Below are 22626 nucleotides of genomic sequence, written 5' to 3' on the forward strand. Positions count from 1 at the left end.
TTGAAAGCAAATGGTAAGGTCATTAAGTCTTCAAGGGGAGTAGCGTGATGGTAAAGGGCAGGTCTCGAGTTCGAGTCAGGACGTAAATCTCTTGTAAGAGCCTGAGACAACTGGGGTTTTACTCACTCATCTAGGCCTACAAAGTGCGCTTTCTTGGGGGTGGGGTTTCTTCAAATCTAAAAAAAAAAAGGTAAGGTCATTAATTTCATTCCTCCTCTAGTGTTCGGAAATATATAGTATTTGAAAGTATGGTTGTGATTGTTTTTTAAAGTGCTTTTTATTCAGAAATGTATCAAAATAATATTTTTATTTATTTTTAAAAAATTATTTTTGACATCAGTACATCAAAATAATCTAAAACACCATAAAAAAATTAATTTAAAAAAATTAAATTTTTTTAAAAATACTTTTAAAACACAAAAACAAACTGTGTGAATTTTATGGCTTTTCTTCCTTTCTCTGTATTTCAAATTTCCAATCACTAGGAAGTTTGATTTTATGGCTTTTCTTCTTTTCTCTACGTCCCGTTTGTTTGTTGGAAAATAGTTTTCTTTTGAAAAGTGAATTCCAGAAAAGTGAATTCCGAGAAAGTGAATTATTTTCTGATGTTTGGTAGTGTAATGGAAAATAAGTTGGAAAACACTTTCCAGTGTTTGGTTATGTCATGGAAAATAAGCTGGAAAATAACTTATTAATGTTTTATTTTTCTCAAGTTTATTAAAATAATGAGGAACAAATCTTACAAATTAAAAAGTTGAATGAGAATGAAATTGAAAAAAAAAATATAATTTCATAAATTATCTCAAATAAAATAAATAATAATCAAAATAATAGAGATCAAATCTAAAAAATAAAAAAAAATAAAAGATGAAGAAATTAAAATAATAATAATTAATATTTCATAAATTATTTCAAATAAAATAAGTAACAATCAAAAGAACGAGGACCAAATTTGATAGATAAAAAATTTCAATAAAAAAATGATAAGGAAAAAACAAATAACAATTATAAAAAAGAGGACTGAAGTTAATATAGAAATTAATTTTTAAAAGATGAAATTGAAAAATAAATATTCAAAATAAATATTTATAGCAATCAAAAGTTTGAGGACCAAATTTGATATAATCAGCAAATAATATGACATTTCTAAATTTTTCACAACTTCCAGAAAATGTTTTCCGTCTAAATTTTACAGGAAAACACTTTTCTGGAAACCAAGCCAAATTTTCCTTTGACTGGAAAGTGTTTTTCATTGACCAACTTTTCTAATGACAAACAAACACAGAAAAATTTAAAAAATTATTTTCTAAAATTTACTTTTTAAAAAACAAACAGAGCCTATATTTCAAATTTCCAATCACTACGCTAATGTATATTCGAAGTTTGAAGATTAAGACCGGAAGCAACCTTTATCTGTTCCTCTCCTGAAATTTGTTTTGTTTTGCTCTTGATTTGTTGGATTTCAAGTGTCTAAAACTTATATATTTAGCTGAAAATAAAGATGAAAATATAAAATAAATATAACAGATAATTTTAAAGTAAATTTTTATATTTTTAAAATAAAAATTCATTGAAACATGTCTTCTCTATCCTTGTTATCTTCTTTTTTTAAAATAATAATAAGATCGTAGAAAGCATTTAACATTATTATTAAACATAACTCAACGGATCAAGCTTAAAATTTTCTAATCTGACTCCTTATTTAATTTAAGTTTAAAATTAAATTATGTAAAAATTATTATGATATGTGATCTAGTCAATTTGACGGGTCTAGATATAACTCAAAAAACTGGTAAAAAACATGGTTTAACTTAAAAAAAATAAAATGATTTTTTTTTATATTGAGATGGTGACATATTAGATTAATCAGGCTTCACAGCTTCACTCGTAAAATTCATGATCCGGGTGATGTACTTCATGAGTTTAAGAGCTTTTTTTGTTTTTTCTTTTAAAAGAATTCTTTTACTTAATTATACAATAACAAAAATAAATACATATAAAATCAAAAGCACAAACAAAATGTCGGGATATTTATTTGAAACTGTGATAACTTTATAGAAAATAAATTAAAATAATTTATGAAGATAAGTTTAAAATAAAAAAATATTAAAGGATAAAATTTAAAAAAATTAAAAAAATGAAAATGAAACAAACAAAATGAAAAATAAAAAATTCAGCTCTTTCCTCGCTTGTATAAACAGTGAAAAAAAGTGAGTTAACATCCTAACTCTTTTAGATACATTAATTAATATTAAGATTAAATTATTTATTCTTAAACGATCTAATCAATGGTGCTATGAAAATTAAGAAAATAATTCCTTTTTATTTAATTAATTTAGTTTTTCATAAAATGGCAATTCAACACGAAAGATCATTATTAATGATGATGTCAAAAATACACAATAATAAAAAAAAAAAGTCATCAGCGCCAACCAACGGCCATATCAAGTTATCAACTACTGCCAGGCAATCGTTCAATACAGCCAACAAACTGTCGCCAATGAGAATCCAACATGACAGTAACGCAAAGGGTATTATTGTAACTTACCACTACACTTATATATATAACAACAGTCAAAGATGCTTGATATTTGACGTGGCTAGCTAATTTAGTGACACCTTTCAGGATACAGAAAACTCAAAGTAATCTCAACTACAGAGAGATAAAACCTCACTCCAGCTACCATTCTTCCCTCCATTTCCCATCTTGAAGAACAAAACTATGCTAACAGAGTCATTTTCCTTAAAAATTTCTTCAAACCATTTAACCTGCGAAATGGCCACAAAAATCTCGAATGCTGCTATGTTTGGCCTTAGCCCTGAAAACATGTCCTCTCATGAACATTTACCTTTGGAATTAGATTCTTCATTCCTTAATACTAGCACCATAATAGCACTTTGTGTCTTCTTTGCTCTCCTTTGTGCTTGTATCATTATTGGTCACCTTCTTGAAGAGCACCGCTGGGCTAATGAGTCCATCACTGCACTTCTTTTGGTATCTCAATTTGATTCTTGATTGTTTCTTGGTTGAAAAATAATGGGGTTTTCTCCCTTTTGTGTTCTTGATTGATTGTGTAACATGGGGTAGATTTTTTTTTGCAGGGGTTGTGTGCTGGTGGTGTGGTTTTGTTGGTTAGGAAAGGGGCGAGTTCGCATTTATTGAAGTTTAGCGAGGATTTGTTCTTCCTTTATTTGCTTCCTCCAATCATTTTCAATGCAGGGTATGACTTCTTTCTCTGCTTTGATGTGAATTCTGGATGGTTTATCGAAATTGGTTTGATGTTGCGAGGAAGGATTTGGTTTGTGTTTGATATATTGTCTCTGAGAAAATCCTGAGTCACATGTTTCTTTCTTCTCTCCTTCTAGTTATTGTTTCTTAAAATTTGAGAATTTGTTCCAGATTCCAGGTTAAGAAAAAGCGGTTTTTCAAGAATTTTTCAACAATCTTGTTGTTTGGAATATTTGGCACAGTAATTTCGTTCTGCATCATATCACTAGGTAAGATCCATTTCAAACATTTGTCATTTTGCAAGTCTGATAATTGATGTTGTCGATTTATATATTGATAAAAAGAAGCAACAGCACAATCAAGTTTTTTATCTTATATCCTGTCAAAACAGAAAGATTCCAACTTATTTTGTTTGTATGATTCTTGTAGGTGTTTTTTGGATTTTTAGGAAAATTGGTGTGGAATCCCTGAGTCTCAAAGATCACCTAGGTGATTTATAGCAACTGTTTAATTTAATTTAATTCACTAATCATAGTTGATACTAGCGAATCTTAATTACCGCTTCCTGCATCTGCAGCTATCGGTGCCATAATGTCAGCAACTGACTCAGTTTGCACATTGCAGGTACACTAAATAAAGTTAAACGTTGGGATGAAAACAAGGTTGTTCTTGATAATTCCCTTATGTTGTTAATGCCTTTTCTTTTCTTGCAAGGTTCTCAGTCAAGATGAGACACCCTTTCTTTACAGTATAGTGTTTGGGGAGGGTGTAGTGAATGATGCTACCTCTATTGTGCTTTTCAATTCAGTTCAAACGCTGGATTTCCACAACATTGATGGCTTAACAGTCTTAAAATTGATAGGGACCTTCCTTTACCTCCTCTTCACAAGTACTGCTCTTGGTATAGCAGTAAGTCTAACTATCATAGTCTTTTCACTGCCAAATTTTGATTGCGCCTAGCGGTAGCAGCTTCTTGGCTCTTGCTTATTTTTTGCTTGATAAATTGAGGGATGATGTTTGTGGTTTGGATCTAAATGGAAATAATGCAATTTTTCAGGTGGGTCTTTTAAGTGCTTTTATCATAAAAACACTTTACTTTGGAAGGTGAGAAATGTCTTTCAGTTCTCTGTTTCATCTAATATTGCAATGGCCTCTTTCATATGTCTATATTTCTGTTCTCCAAATCCTTCGTCACATCTAAGTTTCTATGCACAGCATATGGTCATGTTTTAAGTCAAGAAGTTTAGGTAAATCAAAACTGTTAAACTTCTTAGGGAAAATGATGGTTTCCAATATTAGATAAAAAAGTAAAGAAGGTTTGTCTAAAATCAAAGGAGGGAAATGGCTTAGTCCAGTCTTCTAGTTTCATACGTGATCACAATTTTGGAGAGGCCATTAAGCTGACTTTTATTCATGTTGGACTTTGTGTATTCCAACCTGACTTGATTGTTGTCTTATCAACAGGCATTCTACTGATCGTGAATTTGCACTTATGATTCTTATGGCTTATTTGTCATACCTTCTAGCTGAGGTACTCACTATAAACTTCAAATGTTTCCTGGAAAAAGAAAGAGATGTGAAGTCAGTGAGGGAAAAATGTTTTATGCCCTATACATCTGAATGATAGCCATGCTCCCTCTCTTCCTATTCATCACTCATCATTTAGTAGATTAATACATGCCTCTAAATTTTCATTTTCATTCCTCTCACCTGAGTAGCCTTACCACTCGTCTGCTGTTACTTAGATTGAGTTTGGATTGAGTTTATATCTTCTCATTGGATGGGCTAGGGTTATCATCTTCTTGTCGAACCATCCTAAAATACCATTCACCTCAAAAATTCGAAAATTTCATCTTTTAGAGGACTGTGATGAGCTAATTTCATCAAGATGTAAACTGCAGAGAAAAAACAGAACAGAACAAAGAGCTTGTACCACTTGGATAAGTTGATTCCCCACTGGAATGGGATCATTGGTTGAATGTCAATTTATTTTTCTTCTTGCAGCTTCTAAATCTGAGTGGGATTCTGACAGTTTTCTTCTGTGGCATTGTAATGTCGCACTACACATGGCACAATGTTACAGAAAGCTCACGGATAACAACCAAGTAAGAGTAGAAACCTTTTTTCTTTCCACTTAAACTTGCAGAAACTTTGGTTCGTTTAACAGTTGTATCATGAGTTTCAGTGGAAAAAGTTATAATCTTCACGGTGGCTGATAATTTCAGGCATGCATTTGCAACAATGTCATTCATTGCAGAAACTTTCATATTTCTATATGTGGGTATGGATGCCTTAGACATTGACAAATGGAGAGAAAGCAAGGCAAGGTAAATCCTACCCATGATCTTTACAGTTTAGGCCTGAGAGTCTATGGAAATTTAGCATTTGCACAACTTGGTTGATTAACCTAGAAAAAGGACACAGTAGTTAACTTAAGCTTGTTGATGCGTGTTGGAATATATGTGCTCCAGCATCTAGATTGTTACTCTTAAATTATTCATTATCGCTGGAGGGTTTCATTCGAACACCATTTGTCACCTCTAACTTGTTTCACATCAATGATTCAGTGCAGGAACTTCAGCTGCCGTCAGCTCAACATTGTTTGCATTAGTGTTAGTTGGAAGGGCAGCATTTGTTTTTCCCATAGCAAATATCTTAAATTGTGTTCAGAAAAGCGAGAGCTCGAAAATTCATTTCAAACAACAGGTGATTATTGCATGCATGATCTAGCCAATTGCTATTATCGTGCAGTCATCGTACTCCAAACTGTGCTAACTGTTTGAAATCTCAGTTTATTATGTGGTGGGCAGGGTTAATGAGAGGTGCAGTTACAATTGCTTTATCTTATAACCAAGTACGTCATAAATTATTAACATGTTGCTTAAATTATGATGTTTGGTTTCTGGATTTCTCACTTTGTGCACTCTGCAATTACAGTTTGCAAGTTATATGAGGAAGTCCCCAGAATCTGCACTAATGATTACCAGTACCATAATCGTTGTTCTTTTCAGCACAATTGTAAGTTCTGTGTTTTACTGATATAACAGGAAAACATTATTTGCTCTTATTACTTGAGTTCCATTGCATGTTAAGAATTGCGAGATTATATTTGCTGAACTTGTTATAGTCTTAACACAGAAGTACAACGTTTCTGTTTTCTAAACAGGTCTGCGGTTCGGTAACGAAACCTCTAATTGAAGCAGTGCTGTTAAGACATAGAAAACCAATGGTTTCAGATTTCACTGATAACGTAAGCCTGGAAGACTTGAGGGTACTGTTACTTGAAAGTGGTGATCCAAGTAACAGCAACAACAATCAACCAGCTCGAAGGGCAAGTAGCTTAAGGTTGCTAATAAGACACCCCACCACAACTGTTCACTACTTTTGGAGAAAGTTTGATGACAGATTCATGAGACCAATGTTCGGCGGGCGGGGATTTGTTCCATTTGTACCTAGTACACCCACAGGTGCAGCTGATGAGAGTTCTTCTGCGTGAAGGTTTAGCGCACAATTTTTCATCTTTTTATTATTCTGTCATATATTGAAGTGATAGAAAGCAGCAGCAAATTTCATTTTCCTTCTTTCTTAGAGTTAGGCTGTGTAATTATTCAAATGATCACACAAGCTTGTATTCTTTATGTTCTCTGTTACAAAAATTTTAGAAGAAAATGCTCTTCCCTTGAGTAATATAGCATCAAATTCGAAAATACGGAAAGGTTTCCTGATGATTCCATGACAAAAATGCTGAAAACCCATGCTTAAAATAGTCTCTCTGTTGATTTGTGCCCATATATATTTGATGAACATTGAAGAACTAAATCGCTGTTAACGAACATCGATTAACACAATGGCTAATCTATGGCCTATGGGTTTAGCCCAACAATAGATAAAAACATCGTTATAGAAAATGCTAGCTCTCTCTCTCTGGTTGACTACTTTCCATTGCCAAATTGGCTTAGCTACATGTAGTGGATAAATTTAAACACTAAATGAGGGAGTCTCTTTATGCAAAAAAAAGAGAGCAAGCAAACCTTTGTTAATCTGTAAACAGAGCTGAAACTGAAATGGCTCTCCCTCAAAAATGGATTTCTTTTCTTCCGTTTTTCTTGTGCATTATGCTGCGTTTGAGTACTATCGCTCTTGGTGTGACAAACTTGACAATACTAGATTTCATGTTGATATTTGTACGGTTTTTTTTTTTTTTTTTTAGTAATTATGGGTGTTCGGGTTAGTTACGCGCATTTCAACTAATTCTCCGATACCTAGAAGTTAACGACTATATAAGCCTCTAGTGGCCTTGAAGCTTGTGGCACTTGAACTAGTGATTTCTAAAGAGCAAACTCAAGACCTGATCAATTGAATTATACTCATTAGGGTTTGATAATTATGATTTTAATTGATGAGGCATTTGATCATGGATTTGGTGGAGGAACAAAGGTGATTTGAAATTAAAAAAAAAATTTAACTACCATTTAAAATTCATTTAAAATAAGATGAGCTAAAAATTAAAAAAATAATAAAAAGAGATGGTATTCATTTAACTTTCAATAAAAAAAACACATAATTCATTCAACTTTCAATAAAAATAATGCGAATTGAAAGAAAAAACACATAAAAAAAGGTTTATTGTTATCAAGACCATGTAGCTTAGTTAATAGCAATCAAGTTCTTGTAAAACCAAATCTCCATCACATCTAAAGGCATAACATTAACTGAGTGATTCTCTCCCAAGATTTTTATTTTAATCACTGCAGTAACTATGAACCAACATGAAAACTTTTTACCTTTGCTGGGAAATCTAAAATGAGCTACCTTTGTCATCATTTTTGTCAGAGCACCACCAGGAATGTTACACGATCAGAGAGTGAGAGAGAGCAATTTCTTCCGAAATTTATGTAGCGGATAGCATAAATATTCCAGGCTTGAATATCAGCTGCATCCTAAAGCATTTTCCAAAAGAGAGAACAACATTTTAACATGAAACATCTATGGTATCTATCTAGTTAAACCATTTATATACTTATTAAACCAAACTTGAGAGGTTAACTTCAGACACTTGTGACTTGAAGGTTGATCTAGATCGAGTTTCTAGTTGAATTGAACATGACATTAACTTAGTTAACCTGATTGATTTAGAAGATGTTTGAGAATGTGATAATAGTTATTTTTTAAAGTATTTTTCGCTTGAAAATGCATCAAAATAATTTTTTTTATTTTTTAAAAATTATTTTTGATATTAGCACATAAAAATGATTTGAAAACACTGTAAAAATATTAATTTGAAATAAAAATAATTAATTTAATTTTAAAATACAAAAATAAATAAATTCTTAACTGAATTTACAATAATTTTATTTATCCAATCAACCTCGGCTTAAACCTAAGTTAATATTTTTTAAAAAGAACTTGTTGAACTAAAATTAACCTCATGACTAAAAACCAAATCTTTTTTCAGTGATAGCCCAAATCATGAAATTTATCGAAAGCACAGCACATTGCTTAACCTAGTGACCAGCCCAATAAACAAGGTCAAGCCCATAAATATAAGGCACGCAGACTTTCAGTAGCATATATTTTTCATCCTTAAACCCTTCAGCTGCTGGAACAAAAACCTCTGTAATCAGATCAGTGCATTTTTGAAGAGGCTACACATGATCAGTAAAGATGGCCCTATTTAGAAGATTACAAGCAATTCGTGCACTTAATCAAACCATTGGGATTCGAGAATCTTCTTCTTATCTGTGAGTACTATTCTTCATTTCTTATTGCTCCTTTTGGTTTCGTAGAAAATGCGAGAAAAAGAAAATGAAAAGGTAAGTTTGAGTTTTGAGTGGAAAGTTTTCGTCTTTTTGACTTGGAAAGAAAACCCATTTGGATATATGTCTTGTAAGGGTATGTGAGAGGTTTTTGGTTGAGGCTATGTTTGGTTGCTGAGAAAATGCAGGAAAAGGAAAAGTTTCAATTTCGAATGCAAAGGTTCCATTTTTCACAATATACAGAGCTATAGCTGTTTGGCTGTAGTTCATGAGGATAGATTTCTTGTTTTATACTCGGTTTAATTGGTTTAAGAGACAGACTGGGAATTGCGAAGAAACTGTTGAATCTGGATATGGTGTTATGTTGTATAAGTATAACAAAAGTAAAAAAAAAAAAGGCTTTGTTGGGTTTTTTCTTTCTTTTTTATATTATTTGCAGAAGAATTTGATAAGTTAATCACGTTTTCAGTTTTATTTCCATTGCATTACTTACATCGTCTAGAACAAAACGATCTTTTCTTCTTATAATTTCATGGGAATTGGAGTTAAATTGTGTTTGAAGGTAGTTTTATGAAAAATGTTGCTCTTTGTCTACTCAGACTTGGGAGCTCAAGAAGCTACTCCAGTAGCTCCACTGATATTTCAAATGGTAAATTGTTTTTTTTTTGGCATTCATTATTAGTAGTTTAATTTATCTTAAATTTAATGAAGAATTTCGTTGATTACATGTTGTTTTGCGCTAGGTATTAAACTTAATTCCCCAAGATTTTCTTCTTGCTTATATAATGGCCGCAATGCTCTTCCTTGGACTCATAGAAGTACAATGACTCTACGTTCTACAATGGTAAATTTATGGAACATAAAATCTAGGTGAAAACAGGTGTAATTTTTTATTTATGATTGGAGTTTTTGCAGTGTCGACGCTTCAAATGTCTAATTGTTTGAGAGAGGATACTGTTCTTATTAATTTGATGTGTTCTATTTCTTTCAGGCCATGGAGTTATCAATCTTCTTAAATGACAAGAGGTCGGCAACAACAAAAGTGAATGCCCCCCCACAAGCACGACAGATGGTGTGCCATGTTTACCATTTAAAATGTCATTTATTACTCTTCCTTTCAATTTGATTTCGGAAATGGTTTCAATGTTCATGATGTAGAACTTTTATAAGCAATCAAGTCAAACAAAAAGAAAAGTAAAGAGTGAAATAGTTCAGGGAGAAGATCCCTGCAATATGCAAGGATTTGAGTACAATAAATAGTATTTAGTAGACTAGTCATTAGCTTCAGAGCAGAGATATGTGTATCTCCCTTGGCTTTCTTACACTTTAAGTCTTGATGATTACTTAAATAAAAGTCTCATTCTGAGCTCAGTTAATTGTTCAAAAGGCTTACTGGTCTAGCTGTAAACTTGTATGAATAAACTTATTAGATTTAAATACGGTACTTTAGTTGTGAAACTGCATTTCATTGTTCAACTTACTTGTACCATATCTCGTCCATATTCTCTATATAATCTGTTTGCAGCAGAAAAAATTAGAACCAGAAATGATGCTTCAGTATGCCAGATCAACAAAATCTTACAGTTTTGTGAGCCTTTATATAATGTAAAACCATAAAACAAGCATAGATTTGTGTTCCCTGATGGAGGTAGAACATGCATTGTAGTTTGGTAGTTTAGTTTGGGTGGCGTATATCCCATCTTCTCCATTGAACTTATGCATGTCCAGGACTGTCATTTGGTTCATTCAGTGCTTTTTCTGGCTAATCACTTTAACAGATTAGAAATTTTGCGTCAATATTTTATTCTTATATAAGAACTTGTGTCTGAACTTGCTCCTGTTACAACTTTCTTGGATGTCCTATTATGGAGTAAGACAATAACTTGATGACTTGCTTATTTAATAATATATGCAGGGATCTCTTAAAGTGTCCATTTCAAGTCCTGGATTCATATATGAACCGTATGCTCCTCGTGATACAATCTCATTCTGGCGGAGGTTAGTTGGATGTTAGAATGAAACTCCCCTCTAGATGTGGCTGAAGAATGGTTTAGTTGGCAGACATGCCCTCTCTTCCAAAATGTCAAACCACTGAAAATTTCTTCCATGTTGAACTAATTATTGTTTGAACCAAATTAAACTCGGTAAATGACTTGGTGACAATGCTAGATAGTCACATAAAGTCACAGTATAAAATTTTTGTTTTTGTTGATAAATAATCAATGTATTAGATGCATTTGAGGATTTGACTGTTGAGGCTACGTGGCAGTGTTTAGGAACACGATTGAAACAGCATTTCCTAAAATTTGATTTTTTTTTTTTGCTTAAAATTATTTTTTTTATGTTTTCAGATCGTTTTGATGTGCTGATATAAAAAATAATTTTAAAAAACTAAAAAAACATTATTTTGATGCATTTTCTATTGAAAGGCACTTTGAACCATAACCGTTACCGTTACCGTTACCATATTCTCAAACACCTTCGTAGAGGATGAGGTGGGGTGCACAAAGATTAGAATTCTCAGCTCATTCAGGCCATATAGGAATTCTTCTAAGAAGTTCTTTACATTTTATTTTGATTGTATGGCAGTCAGCTTTCTTCTTTATGTTGTCTCCTTATACTGGAATGGTATTCGTCTGAAATTAGTTGAAACTTCTAGCTAACTTCACCAGTTAGTGGTTTGCTTTTCTCCCGCACTCTCTTAAGAATGTAATTAGATTTCATAGTTCCTACGTCATCTGTTGAACAGTTAGCTCAAGTTCCCAGCCATCAGCACCTTTTTTCTTCTTCTCTTGTATCAGATGGTTCACAAAAAGCGGCTGGAGAAGAACAAAAAACGACATCATTTTAGAGGTGGCTATCTTGTTTGTCATTAAATTTGTAGCATTTATTTCTCCCACAAATCAACTTACTGATTGGATTTATTCAGACTTATTTTCTCTTCAAGCATTCTAGAATTGGTTTTCATGTAAATCATATCCCGATGTGGGCTTATTGTCACCTGAATTAACTTTTTTTATTCTCATTTGTGCAGCTCAAAAATGCCTATGCTATTGTTAAGTTAAGAAAAACTGGATACTCAAAACATAAGTTTTACGTAGAAGCCATCAAATTATACAAAGAGGTATCCTGATCTTTGTATTTCCAATTCCGACCTAACCATTAAAGTCTCTCTCTGGTTACTTTGTTTTGTAACTACACTACTGGATTCAGATCACATGCTTGTTTTCCTTGTGTCTTCTTTTTGGGGGTTTCCAGATAAACACTCTACTGGCAAATGGTGACAAAACAGCACTCAGAAAAGCAGTTACAGAGAAAATGTACTCCGTATGCACTGTCCCTTTTCCTTCTGTCACACTCCTGCTTTTTTCAGATTCAACTCTTTATTTTCTGTTCAGTTATGCTGCTTTCTGCCTTTGCACTTTAATCAAACTTGGCTTAACATACAGATTGTCTCTTGAGTCATTATTATCAGTTATGTTACTGACAGGAACTCAAAAATGAAATTAAACAAAGACAGTCTGCATGGAATATGAGCAAGCTTTATTGGGAGATGATTGAACCAGCTGTTCTGATACGAACTTTGCGAGCTCGACTGGCAAGTATTAACTTTTTTTCTTTACAATATTAATCCACATCACACTGGTCTTCAATGAAGACAACAACTACCAAATAGTTTGCAGTTTACTTTAACATAGAAAAAGATGGCACTCTGCATGTATACTTGTCCCTGAGCTGAGGTCATTCAAATTTGGGACTCGTCCTTTTCCTTTGTACTGACTACACTTGCCTTTCTTTCCTTCCATATTTACAGATTGGTGTTGATAAGAGCGATCTCAATAAAGTTTTCATACAGCTAACACTTGAGATCAAGACAAAGCAGGTAGAATTACTGTACAGGAAGGAATCTTTTTCTGTTATGTTTTGTCATTTTCTACATGTTTGTTTTATTGCCTAAATATGCGCATGACTTGGATGTTAACCAAGGAAAATTCCTCATGGTTCAGCTTCTTCAAATACGCAGCAATATTGATCCTTGTGAGGCTATTTCGTGCAATAGCAGAACCATTCATGATCGGTGACTGTAATTTTAGATCTTTTACAGTGTTGTGACCAACAACATTATAGAAGACAAAGTAAATGCAACAGAGTTTACTAATTTACATGTTTAGTTGGTTGCTATATGAGTATTGTCATTGTTTCCACGACACCGTGATGTATATTAAAATTAGTTGCAAAATGGAGGATTTTGTTGTTACATGGAAATTATGGCCTGATTGTCATGTTTCAAACTACTATCCTCATGCCTGTCTGCCTTTTCTCATTAAACATTTTGCATTGACAATTTGGAAGACTTACATATTGCCTATCCCTTGCAGAAGTTCGAGGCATATGATTCTAAAGGAGCCAGAGTTGCTGGAGATAAAAATAAGGAGGTAGGCTTAATTGCATAATTATCCTTTTGGTTTTGTCCAGCCTATTTTATTAGTTCTATCCTATACTTGGAACTTTTCTTTTCGTCTATAACATTGCAATTAAAACCTGCTTGAAATCTTATTTGAAAAATGTTTATCATTCAATTCTTTGTGTGCAAAAAATAGTTTTTCTGCCATTTGATAGAACTCATGTAGGATATGGATTCTACAATTTGGATGGTTGACCAAGGGATGTCAGGCCCCAGTTGAACATCGAAGCTTACCCTAGCTCCATCATTTATTTTGGTAGTAGTTAGCGGGCATCTCCTGCTTGCCATGTGACATTTCACTTGAAGAAACACTCATGTTCTGTTTGATTTTTTCAAAACCATAAAATGTTCAAGGAATTGCAAACATAATGTGATGGTTTGAGCACAACATTCTATCAAAATTTTGTGCTTGAGTCTATCATTTAGCATTTTCCCCATCTCCTCCGAATTATGATTGATGTCTAGTATAATTTCCAGATCCTTGTCCGCGAAATCTGGGTATTTGAGAAATCCCTTTTTCACCCTGGAGCTTACTGGCGGCTTTGTGGACGAATTAAAGCATAAGCTGGCTTTTTGTGATGAGCGAAGCTAGCTTTTTGTGATGAGCGATCAAAGACCAAGTTCTGCCGATGAATAATCTTTCTTCTTCAATTTTGTAAACTGAAGACAACTGTAATAGATTTTGAGTATCATGGCATGCATTTTTTTTTACGAGTTCAATTTGTGTATTGAATTTCTACGAAATAATAAATTGACTAGCATCTTGCCATTTTCCATAACTAATCACCCTCCCCTTCAGAATTCAAAAGCCCTAGGAAGCATTACTGCATCATGGAGATAAGAGACAGGAATTGATAAATGTTGAAGGCTAAAAGACTAGCAAGTAACATTTATGAGTTGTTGGAGGAATTTATTAATTCTTAGCATAATATTTTTTTTTAATTTCATGATGAGGAGTATCCTTTGATCAATTTATTTTATGAATTGAGACTAATTTTCTTTTTCAAACAATCTTAGAAGAATGGATTTACCTGGTTAAAATCCTCTGAAATTTTGAATTTAATTTAGAAGCTTTAATGAAATATCATATTTAGAATTATTTTTTAGAATCAAGAATTGAATTTCAAATAAAATTCAATTTCTAAAAATAACAGAAAAGGAAATAACTAATATTTTTAAAACACTTATTTATCTTCTTCTTTTTTTCTTGATAGAGTTTTGAAGTAACAAGAAGAAGGTGATGAAGTTGAATCCTATATTTTCTGTGAATTCAACTTAATTATTGACTCGATGAGTGGATTTATTTGCCTTGTGTGCCACGATTTTATGGCTATGGCCAATTAATGATAATTTTTGCCTAGTCCCACGAGTGTGAGAAATGTATAAAACCAAGGACGAGGGAACGAAGGCTGCACCAGCCATATCAGTACCAAGAAGAAGATTATGCAGAGAGCCAGAGACCAGCAGGCGGGGGAGAATTCCAAGTAGTATTCAACAGTATCTGCAACTCCAACTTTTGCAAGGTAGAGTCAGCAGAATTTACTCTTGCGGAAGGCAAGATTAGAAGAGCATCTCCATGGTCTTTGAAGAAGAAAACAAATATCACCAATCAATGCACAACTAGGATCGATGAGTAGGAGTCAGTCTGCCCAGAATAGTTTTAATTTACTAATACTAATAGGAATATATAAGTTTAGGCTTAGGAATATTTGAATCGAAGTATGAGGATATGAACTGGGATTACTTGTTTTAAAGTCTTAAAAGAAGTGACAACCTAGAATAATATTCTTTATCGAAATAAATAAAAACAATTGAATGATAAATCTTTGAATACGATTTGAACCATTGAGGATTTAAATATAGATTGATACTCGAAATTCAATCACAATCCGTTTACAACCTATCTGGGAAACACAGCAAAATTTTGCCAACCCTAGTTTCTATTCGTAGCAACAGTTGCAATGAACACTCGACTTGCCTTCTGATATTCTTCCAGCCACCTTTTGCTTTAAGCAGAAGTAGAATTAGCAGACCTCTTTCGTTTAGGGTCATAATTCCCTTCGAGTAATGTCTTCCTGCTTCCTGCTAACCTCTACTTGTAAGAAAAGCACAGCCCATATCGATCAACTCATCATTCAACAAAATCCCCCTCCTCCTCCATTCCATTCACATCCATCAACTTTGAAATGGATAAAAAAGAGCACCGATTCCATTCTCTTGATATTTGCAACAGGCTCTACAACTTTGTCCCGAATATTGTCTCAGAACATGCCTTCAAGACTGTGAAATTAGGCCATCCTATGGCTCAAAACTTAGCCAAACCACAGAATGGAGCTATGGCTAGGGCTATCCATGCATGAAAGTGGTCAAGGGGTGGCACCAGTTTGTGAAGATGTAAAACAAGCCAATTATAGTTTGAAGAACTCGGACACTTTTGCCTCATCTTGCTACTCTAGCAATGATCATGAGCAAGATGGCAAGGAGCTCCATGCAACAAGAGGAAGCACCATTGCCTTATTCACTTGTGCCTCGAGCAAAACCAGCCAGCCAAGATCAAGAAAAATGTTATGCACACATGAGAGGGTAGAAGAGATAGACACGAGGAAGAAAATGAAAAGGAGCACATCAACTGAAAAACTGCCTTCAATTGACCCGGAAGAAGATGTTGTTCAACCAGTAAAATCACTATTTCCTCAACATTGCCAGGACCACGCAACCAAAACAAACTACAAAGTAAAAATTCAAATAAAATCGATATGAATTCATCAAATTTAAAAAAAAAACAAAAAAACAAGGTTGAGTGACAAAAAAAAAACCATAAACTCTTTTCTTTACTGTGCAAATTAATCTATGATATCAGTAAAAAAAAAAAACTAAGTATTTTTTTAAAATTTAAATTTGATCTTTAGAGTTCTAATTCTTTTAAATCAATAAAATTTAATTTTATTGTGTTAAATGAGCATCAACTGAGTGATGGAATATCCCCCAACACCACGAATCTTCTGTATGCATATATAAAATAAGTTATAAACGCTTTTATTAATTTAATATTAAAAATTAATTTAAAAAATCAAAATAAAAAACAATTAGAAAAAAAAAACTTTTATTACAATAAAAGCTTTTAGAGGACACAATAAAACACTAACGCCTTTTCTTTTTTATTTTTTAATTAGATCAATCAAAATTTAATCTTGATTTGAAAAGTCTGGCAAAAAATATCCTAAATATAAAATCAAAGAAAGAAAAACTATAAAAAGAAATGGAGGGGGGCATCAGCGATGATGTTTTTCCTTTGAGGGGTCCTTAGGGTTGAATCAAGAACCAAAACCTTGCCAGATACAACCAATAAGTATATTTCTGGGAATAAAATAAAAGTAATATACATAGCATAAACTCCTTACAAGTACAACCTTCCAATCTAACTAATAAATTATTGTCTTTCTACTCTTGATATATATTTTCTTAATATTACCCCTTCACTCTTGTCTTATTGCATTTTTGGATGTTTATGCCCTGTTTGAGAATGTAGCACAGAGATTTACTAAAATTTAATTTTTATTTAGATATATTTTTAATTAGATTGTTTTATCTTAAAATAAATTTTAAAAAATAAAAAAATATTAATTTAATATATTTTTGAATAAAAAACATTTTAAAAGCAGGCACAACACTCTTAAACACCCCCTATGTCATGGGGGGATTAGTTGTTTATTTCATAATTATACTCTCAATATTTTCTTAATGTGATCCCTCTCCTTTTTTTGGACAAAATCTAATATACTTGTCACTGAAAATTTGGACAAAATCTTATTGGAAGGGTGATATTAAGAAAAAGTTTATAGTAGAGGGATGAGATGAAAAAAGAGTAGAGGGATCACATTAAGAAAATGTCAAGAGTAGAGGTACGAAATAGGAGACTAATTCCAGGACATAAACATCAAGAATTCATTAAAGTAATCAAAATGTAATAAAACAAGAGTCCTAATCCAATTCTTCTTTCTCTTTGCCAAAAAAGAAAGCCAACATGGGCATCTCTTATTCATCCCCTCTTTCACCGTCTCTTTCCACCACTACTCTTAACATCACTCATTCCTCTCTTTTCCCCTGCACAGCAAAAGCAAACCCAGGAACAGTATCAGATTCTACTTTTAGTCACACCAATAATATCAGCTTGAATAATCTCCAAAAACCCACAAAAAAGTTTGGATCTTTTTTTTATTGTTCACATAACACCACCTGTTTAGGCTCAAAGATTGTACCTTTGAAGTGTTTTGACAAAGCAAGGGAAATGGAGACTCAAGAGGGAATTGCTCAAAAACCCACGATTGATATTCATGGTATTGATGAAGAGTTGGTTCAAAAGATGGTCTATGATGCTCTTGTTTGGAGTTCTCTTCATGGCCTTGTTGTTGGTGATAGAAGCGTTCAGGTCTGTGGATATATGTCTTTCTGTCAATGAAATTTAACATAATTCAGAGTCATGGTTATGAATGATTGAGCTCTTTGGATTATTGTTTTGATTCACCATGAAGTGAGAGTGTCCTAAATATATATTGGTAGCGATAGCTTGATTAGTTGATAATCATTTGGATAATCGTCTGGTATGTTCTCTCCATTAGTGTTCATGATAATAGTGAAAGCCAAAAGTTTACTTTTGGTTCACCCAAGTTTTGTTTAGTGTTGGCATCAAGCTAATAGTATAGTGGCATGTGTAAGGTAAGATAGGAATAATGGTATTATTGGATTTGTAGAGATCAGGAAAAGTACCAGGAGTGGGCATGGTACATGCGCCATTTTCCCTGTTGCCTATGACATTCCCAGAAAGTCATTGGAAGCTAGCATGTGAAGTAGCACCTATCTTCAATGAGCTCATTGATCGTGTGAGTTTGGATGGGAAATTTCTACAGGATGCTTTATCCAGGTACTTTGAGTTACGCATACCTAAATAATTCGCTTTCTTTTGTTTCCAAAGCAAGTAGCAATTATTCCACTAGGCTATCATTTCTAAGATCATGGCCTGATACATGTCTCTTCAGTGCGTCAATCAAAATATCAAATACGGTTATTGGCCCCTTTTGCGAACTTATAGCTGGAACCTTTGGAGTTTTGGTCTGCAACATGTTCGTCTTACCACATTTTGTTTTGCTGAACTTTCTAAATCATTTTCAGAATATTTTGTTACTATTTGTTGTGGTTCCCGTGCATTGCTCAGCTTCATCTCTTTTAATTCAGGGTGTCATTTTTGTTTGTTTGAAATTTACTCAATATATTGGTAATCCATGTGAACTGATATTTTTTTTCTGAAACCGCAGAACGAAGAAAGTGGATGCCTTTACATCGAGACTTATAGATATGCATTCCAAGATGCTAGAAATTAACAAGAGTGAAGTAAGTTTATTTCAGTTAGGCATTTATATGTATCATGTTTGTTAGCTTTGGTTTGTTTAAATTGGATTTAGGGAAACAACTGATTTTCATATGGTTAGTAGATGCTGATTTCTTTTGAACACTTATGCAGGAGATACGCTTGGGTTTACATCGATCAGATTATATGCTTGATGAACAAACTAAATTACTCCTCCAAATAGAGCTAAATACAATTTCATCTTCATTTCCTGGCCTCAGTTGTCTTGTCAGTGACCTTCACAGGTTAAGGAACTTATATTATCTCTGAATTTTTGTACTTTATTCTTAGCTATAGTAGCTTTTACTTGAGTTTTGGCTTGGAGTTGAGTTTAAGGACATTATAGATACTTTTTTGTTTTAATTTTTTTTCTTATCATGGTGATACTGGATTTAATGTCTAGTTATGAATGTGGTCATGGTTTGGCAGATAACATCTAAAAGTAAGCAGTGAAGTAGATTAGGCTTGTTATGGGTAAATTTCCATGTTTCATTGAGTTTGGTGCTGCAGAGTTTACAGAGGAAGCAGCTCGGCAGAGTTTTCAGTTGTGAAATCAAATATAGCTCATGTAAACCAGAGGCAGGGTATAGGGTTTAGAATAGCCTAATAGTCACAGGTTTTGTAGCATCCATTTGACGTAGCTTTGAATTTTGTTCCATATATTTTGCCTGGGACATTTCAGTCAGTTTCCCCACACTGTCAACCCACTCACCTTCATTAAGTGACATTGAACATCATTATTGTTTTCCAGCCTATCACATCTGTATGCTGAAGTCTTCTAACATTAAGGTGTGCTATGACGCACAGAACTTTGGATTGCAACCATTCATAAGTTCACAAAAGGCAAGCAACCAAGAAACGTAACCTTTCTGTTTATTATTGCAGGAGCTTGCTTAAGTACTATGGAGAACATATTGGATTAGATTCCAGTAGAATACCTGGAAACACTTCTGTTGATAAGTTTGCAGAGGCGTTGGCTAAAGCTTGGACTGAGTATAATAACCCTAGGTTGGATCTGAATTAATGGCTCTTCGTTTCTTTCTGCTTCTAGACTGTCTTGGTTAGTAATTTGTCAATATGTTGCACAGGGCTTTGGTTCTGGTGGTTGTTCAGCCTGAAGAACACAACATGTATGATCAACATTGGCTTTGTGCAGCATTGAAGGAAAGATATCCTTTTCACTTGCAATATTGTCTCTCATGTGTGGAGTTCCCGTATTGTTACTGAAATATGTTTTCTTATCACAAAGAAAATCGAGATATAGTTATGGATAGAGTAAATACAGACAAGTTTTTTTTTAATGAATATCAAAAGTTTGAAAAGTGATGAAATGTTCATCAATTCCAAAATTTATTTATTGGTGAAGCACAACATTTCAGAAATCACTTTCCAGATAATTAAATTTTAGCCAAAAAGCTTTCCATGGAGTTCAAAAGTGATTTGTTCCTTAGCTTTATAACACACATAATGTCACAACTATTCGGAAAACATTGGCAGAAATAGACAAGGATGGGGAAATTCTACCAGATGGAACTCTTCTTGTGTATGTAACTTCCTTCATGCCATGGAAATCTAATATCACCTTTCTAGAAGTTTTCTATGTTAGTATTTCTAACTTTAATATGCTAAACATGCATTTGCAGAGGTGGAAAAGAAATTTCAGTTGTTTATTTTAGAGCTGGTTATGCACCTACTGATTATCCTTCAGAAGCTGTAAGAATTTATTCATTTTTTTTTATTCTGCTGCTGCTGCTTGCTATCTTGATTCAAGTATGCTCCAAAAGATACTGATTTTTACCTTCAAATGTTACTTCTATGAATAAAGAATGTTGTTACCTGGAATATGATTGATATTATACGGGTGTTTGATGCTCATTGTTTTCTAGGAATGGAGAGCTAGGGTACTTATGGAGCAGTCATCAGCTGTCAAGTGCCCATCCATATCTTATCATTTAGCTGGAACCAAAAAGATTCAACAAGAACTTGCAAAACCCAATATGCTTGAAAGGTAGTAAATTTTTGCAAGATGAACTCTTCCACCTTTTTCCAAATCATTTTTGGTTTATGTAATTTCTTTTTTGGCAAATGTCCTCTAAGGATGTTTACCAGAGGCTGAAAAAAAGAATTTGTAATTGTCTAACGCATGTTATTTGTTAAGTGAAGTTGGAATCTAACCTTGTGGCTCATAAGGTGAATGATTTTCTTCTTTTTTGACCACAACAACTGCCAAATCTGTATATATTAGTGGCATATGCCTTTGCTTGGAGGCCTGTTGATCTAGCCATCTAGGTTTGCCTCAAGAAACATTATAACACGTTTTCAAGTGCCAATTGGTTAGAATTTGAAAGGTATACTCTAACCTTGCAAATGTTTCTGGGTAGATGGATTCTGGTTGGAGAGTATGAGTAGCTCATTGGTCCCTTAAATTTTAGAAGAGAAGCAGCATTCACTGCTCTCAATTGGTGATCCCTTAAACATTGATTTTGTATTTTCGTAGATTTCTAGAGAACAAAGAGGACATTGCCAAATTGCGGAAATGCTTTGCTGGATTATGGAGTCTGGATGATTCAGATATCATCAAAAAAGCCATTGAGAGGCCTGATCTCTTTGTGATGAAGCCCCAAAGAGAAGGCGGAGGTCTCTTATTTCTGAATTCACTTTGATATTCTTCTTGTTGCTGTTGGGTTTGGTGTTTTACAGACAATGAGATCATTTCCTTTCAGGAAACAATATCTACGGTGATGATGTGAGGACAAACCTTCTAAGATTGCAGAAAGAAGGAAGCGAAGAGGATGCTGCTTACATCCTAATGCAAAGAATTTTTCCTATGGTTTCGCCCACATTTTTGGTGCGTGAGGGCATTTGCCACAAAGATCATGCCATATCAGAACTTGGAGTATATGGTGCTTACTTGAGGTATGTAACCCGTGCATCAAAATATGTCACTATATGGTTTTTTTTCTATTAAAATATTTGTATATTCTTTTTTTAAAAAAAAAAGAGGAGGAGAATTTGAATTGACCAATACACCACCAAACATCATTTCTTTCACATTTATGCTTGAAGTTTTTGGTATGTGCAGGAACAAGGAGAAAGTTATCATAAATGAGCAGTGTGGATACTTGATGCGGACAAAGGTATCTTCATCAAATGAAGGAGGAGTTGCAGCTGGATTCGCAGTCTTGGACAGTATATACTTGAATTAACATAGTAGCTTAATAATTTCTCCAAGTGGGTTTATGTTCTTAACCAAAGACTTAATGGTTGGTTAACTTCGCATGTGTGCACAGCATTCAGCACCAGATTTGACAATTGTTCAGATAAATGGGTCCTCGAGAAAAAAAAAATTTGTCCCACCATTTCCATTTTTTTCCAGAAAGAAACATTGAGAGGCAGGAGTTCCCTTACCCTGTTCCCACTTTCTGATGGGTGGTTTTCCTTCCCGGCATTTTTGTAACAAATCATTTGTAACTGTATCAGCAAACAAAGCAATTTGGAACTATACACGGCTACCCAAAATTTTATAATACAGCAACTGTGATAAGTAAAATTCAAGTGAGATTTGTAATTTAATACAGCTGGTTGGAGCAATTGTATTGAACTCTAGATGCAATGTTGTGGTGTCTGAATCGTCATATTCTAATGATTTGGCTTCACTGCTCCTCTCGCAAAGAAAAGTAACATTGTTTTAATTTTTGGGCAGGATAAAGTGAAGTACGGCAGGTTCAGGTACTGCAAGCAATGATTCACAATATGTGGCGATAAAATGGGC

At 33.6% G+C, this 22626-nt stretch overlaps 3 protein-coding genes across 4 annotated transcripts; all 3 read left to right on the plus strand.

The window, feature by feature from the left end:
- Window positions 1-2642: 2642 nt before the first annotated feature.
- Window positions 2643-6936, plus strand: LOC18104038 (sodium/hydrogen exchanger 1). Of its 2 annotated transcripts, none has more exons than XM_024583274.2 (14): window positions 2643-2995; window positions 3103-3221; window positions 3401-3498; window positions 3659-3718; window positions 3807-3853; window positions 3944-4138; window positions 4287-4333; window positions 4694-4760; window positions 5234-5334; window positions 5455-5556; window positions 5802-5935; window positions 6040-6083; window positions 6167-6247; window positions 6396-6936. In XM_024583274.2, the coding sequence occupies exons 1-14, from the start codon at window positions 2723-2725 to the stop codon at window positions 6723-6725; spliced, it is 1698 nt and encodes a 565-aa protein (XP_024439042.2). In that variant the 5' UTR covers window positions 2643-2722; the 3' UTR covers window positions 6726-6936. The 2 variants fall into 2 exon arrangements, with proteins under 2 accessions (XP_024439042.2, XP_006375776.3); XM_006375714.3 differs by having other exon boundaries at window positions 2646-2995; window positions 5797-5935; window positions 6021-6083.
- Window positions 6937-8790: 1854 nt separating this feature from the next.
- Window positions 8791-14229, plus strand: LOC7473308 (uncharacterized). The gene is made up of 12 exons (XM_002318995.4): window positions 8791-8970; window positions 9585-9634; window positions 9729-9829; window positions 9977-10057; window positions 10901-10983; window positions 11787-11838; window positions 12020-12109; window positions 12244-12312; window positions 12476-12583; window positions 12800-12868; window positions 13365-13421; window positions 13928-14229. Exons 1-12 carry the CDS (start codon window positions 8894-8896, stop codon window positions 14012-14014), a joined length of 924 nt encoding a protein of 307 aa, XP_002319031.2. The 5' UTR covers window positions 8791-8893; the 3' UTR covers window positions 14015-14229.
- Window positions 14230-17420: 3191 nt separating this feature from the next.
- On the plus strand, window positions 17421-22455 carry LOC18104039 (glutathione synthetase, chloroplastic). The gene is made up of 12 exons (XM_052446464.1): window positions 17421-17879; window positions 18202-18371; window positions 18763-18838; window positions 18969-19099; window positions 19740-19862; window positions 19943-20034; window positions 20325-20397; window positions 20498-20567; window positions 20741-20862; window positions 21352-21491; window positions 21578-21770; window positions 21937-22455. Exons 1-12 carry the CDS (start codon window positions 17475-17477, stop codon window positions 22058-22060), a joined length of 1719 nt encoding a protein of 572 aa, XP_052302424.1. The 5' UTR covers window positions 17421-17474; the 3' UTR covers window positions 22061-22455.
- The last annotated feature ends 171 nt before the right edge of the window (window positions 22456-22626 follow it).

Source organism: Populus trichocarpa, chromosome 13 (assembly GCF_000002775.5).
Source record: "Populus trichocarpa isolate Nisqually-1 chromosome 13, P.trichocarpa_v4.1, whole genome shotgun sequence".
In the NCBI taxonomy this organism is placed as follows: domain Eukaryota; kingdom Viridiplantae; phylum Streptophyta; class Magnoliopsida; order Malpighiales; family Salicaceae; genus Populus; species Populus trichocarpa.

Bases quoted from the DNA above. Each gene is read 5' to 3' on its own strand.
- LOC7473308 (XM_002318995.4), top strand. From the start codon at position 8,894: ATGGCCCTATTTAGAAGATTACAAGCAATTCGTGCACTTAATCAAACC. The intron at 8,971-9,584 runs GTGAGTACTATT...TTGTCTACTCAG, and splicing joins CGAGAATCTTCTTCTTATCT to ACTTGGGAGCTCAAGAAGCT. The intron at 12,869-13,364 runs GTAGAATTACTG...TATCCCTTGCAG, and splicing joins TTGAGATCAAGACAAAGCAG to AAGTTCGAGGCATATGATTC.
- LOC18104039 (XM_052446464.1), top strand. From the start codon at position 17,475: ATGGGCATCTCTTATTCATCCCCTCTTTCACCGTCTCTTTCCACCACT. The intron at 18,372-18,762 runs GTACTTTGAGTT...CTGAAACCGCAG, and splicing joins CTACAGGATGCTTTATCCAG to AACGAAGAAAGTGGATGCCT. The intron at 20,568-20,740 runs GTAAGAATTTAT...ATTGTTTTCTAG, and splicing joins CTGATTATCCTTCAGAAGCT to GAATGGAGAGCTAGGGTACT.
- LOC18104038 (XM_006375714.3), top strand. From the start codon at position 2,723: ATGCTAACAGAGTCATTTTCCTTAAAAATTTCTTCAAACCATTTAACC. The intron at 3,222-3,400 runs GTATGACTTCTT...AATTTGTTCCAG, and splicing joins CCAATCATTTTCAATGCAGG to ATTCCAGGTTAAGAAAAAGC. The intron at 4,334-4,693 runs GTGAGAAATGTC...TCTTATCAACAG, and splicing joins AAAACACTTTACTTTGGAAG to GCATTCTACTGATCGTGAAT.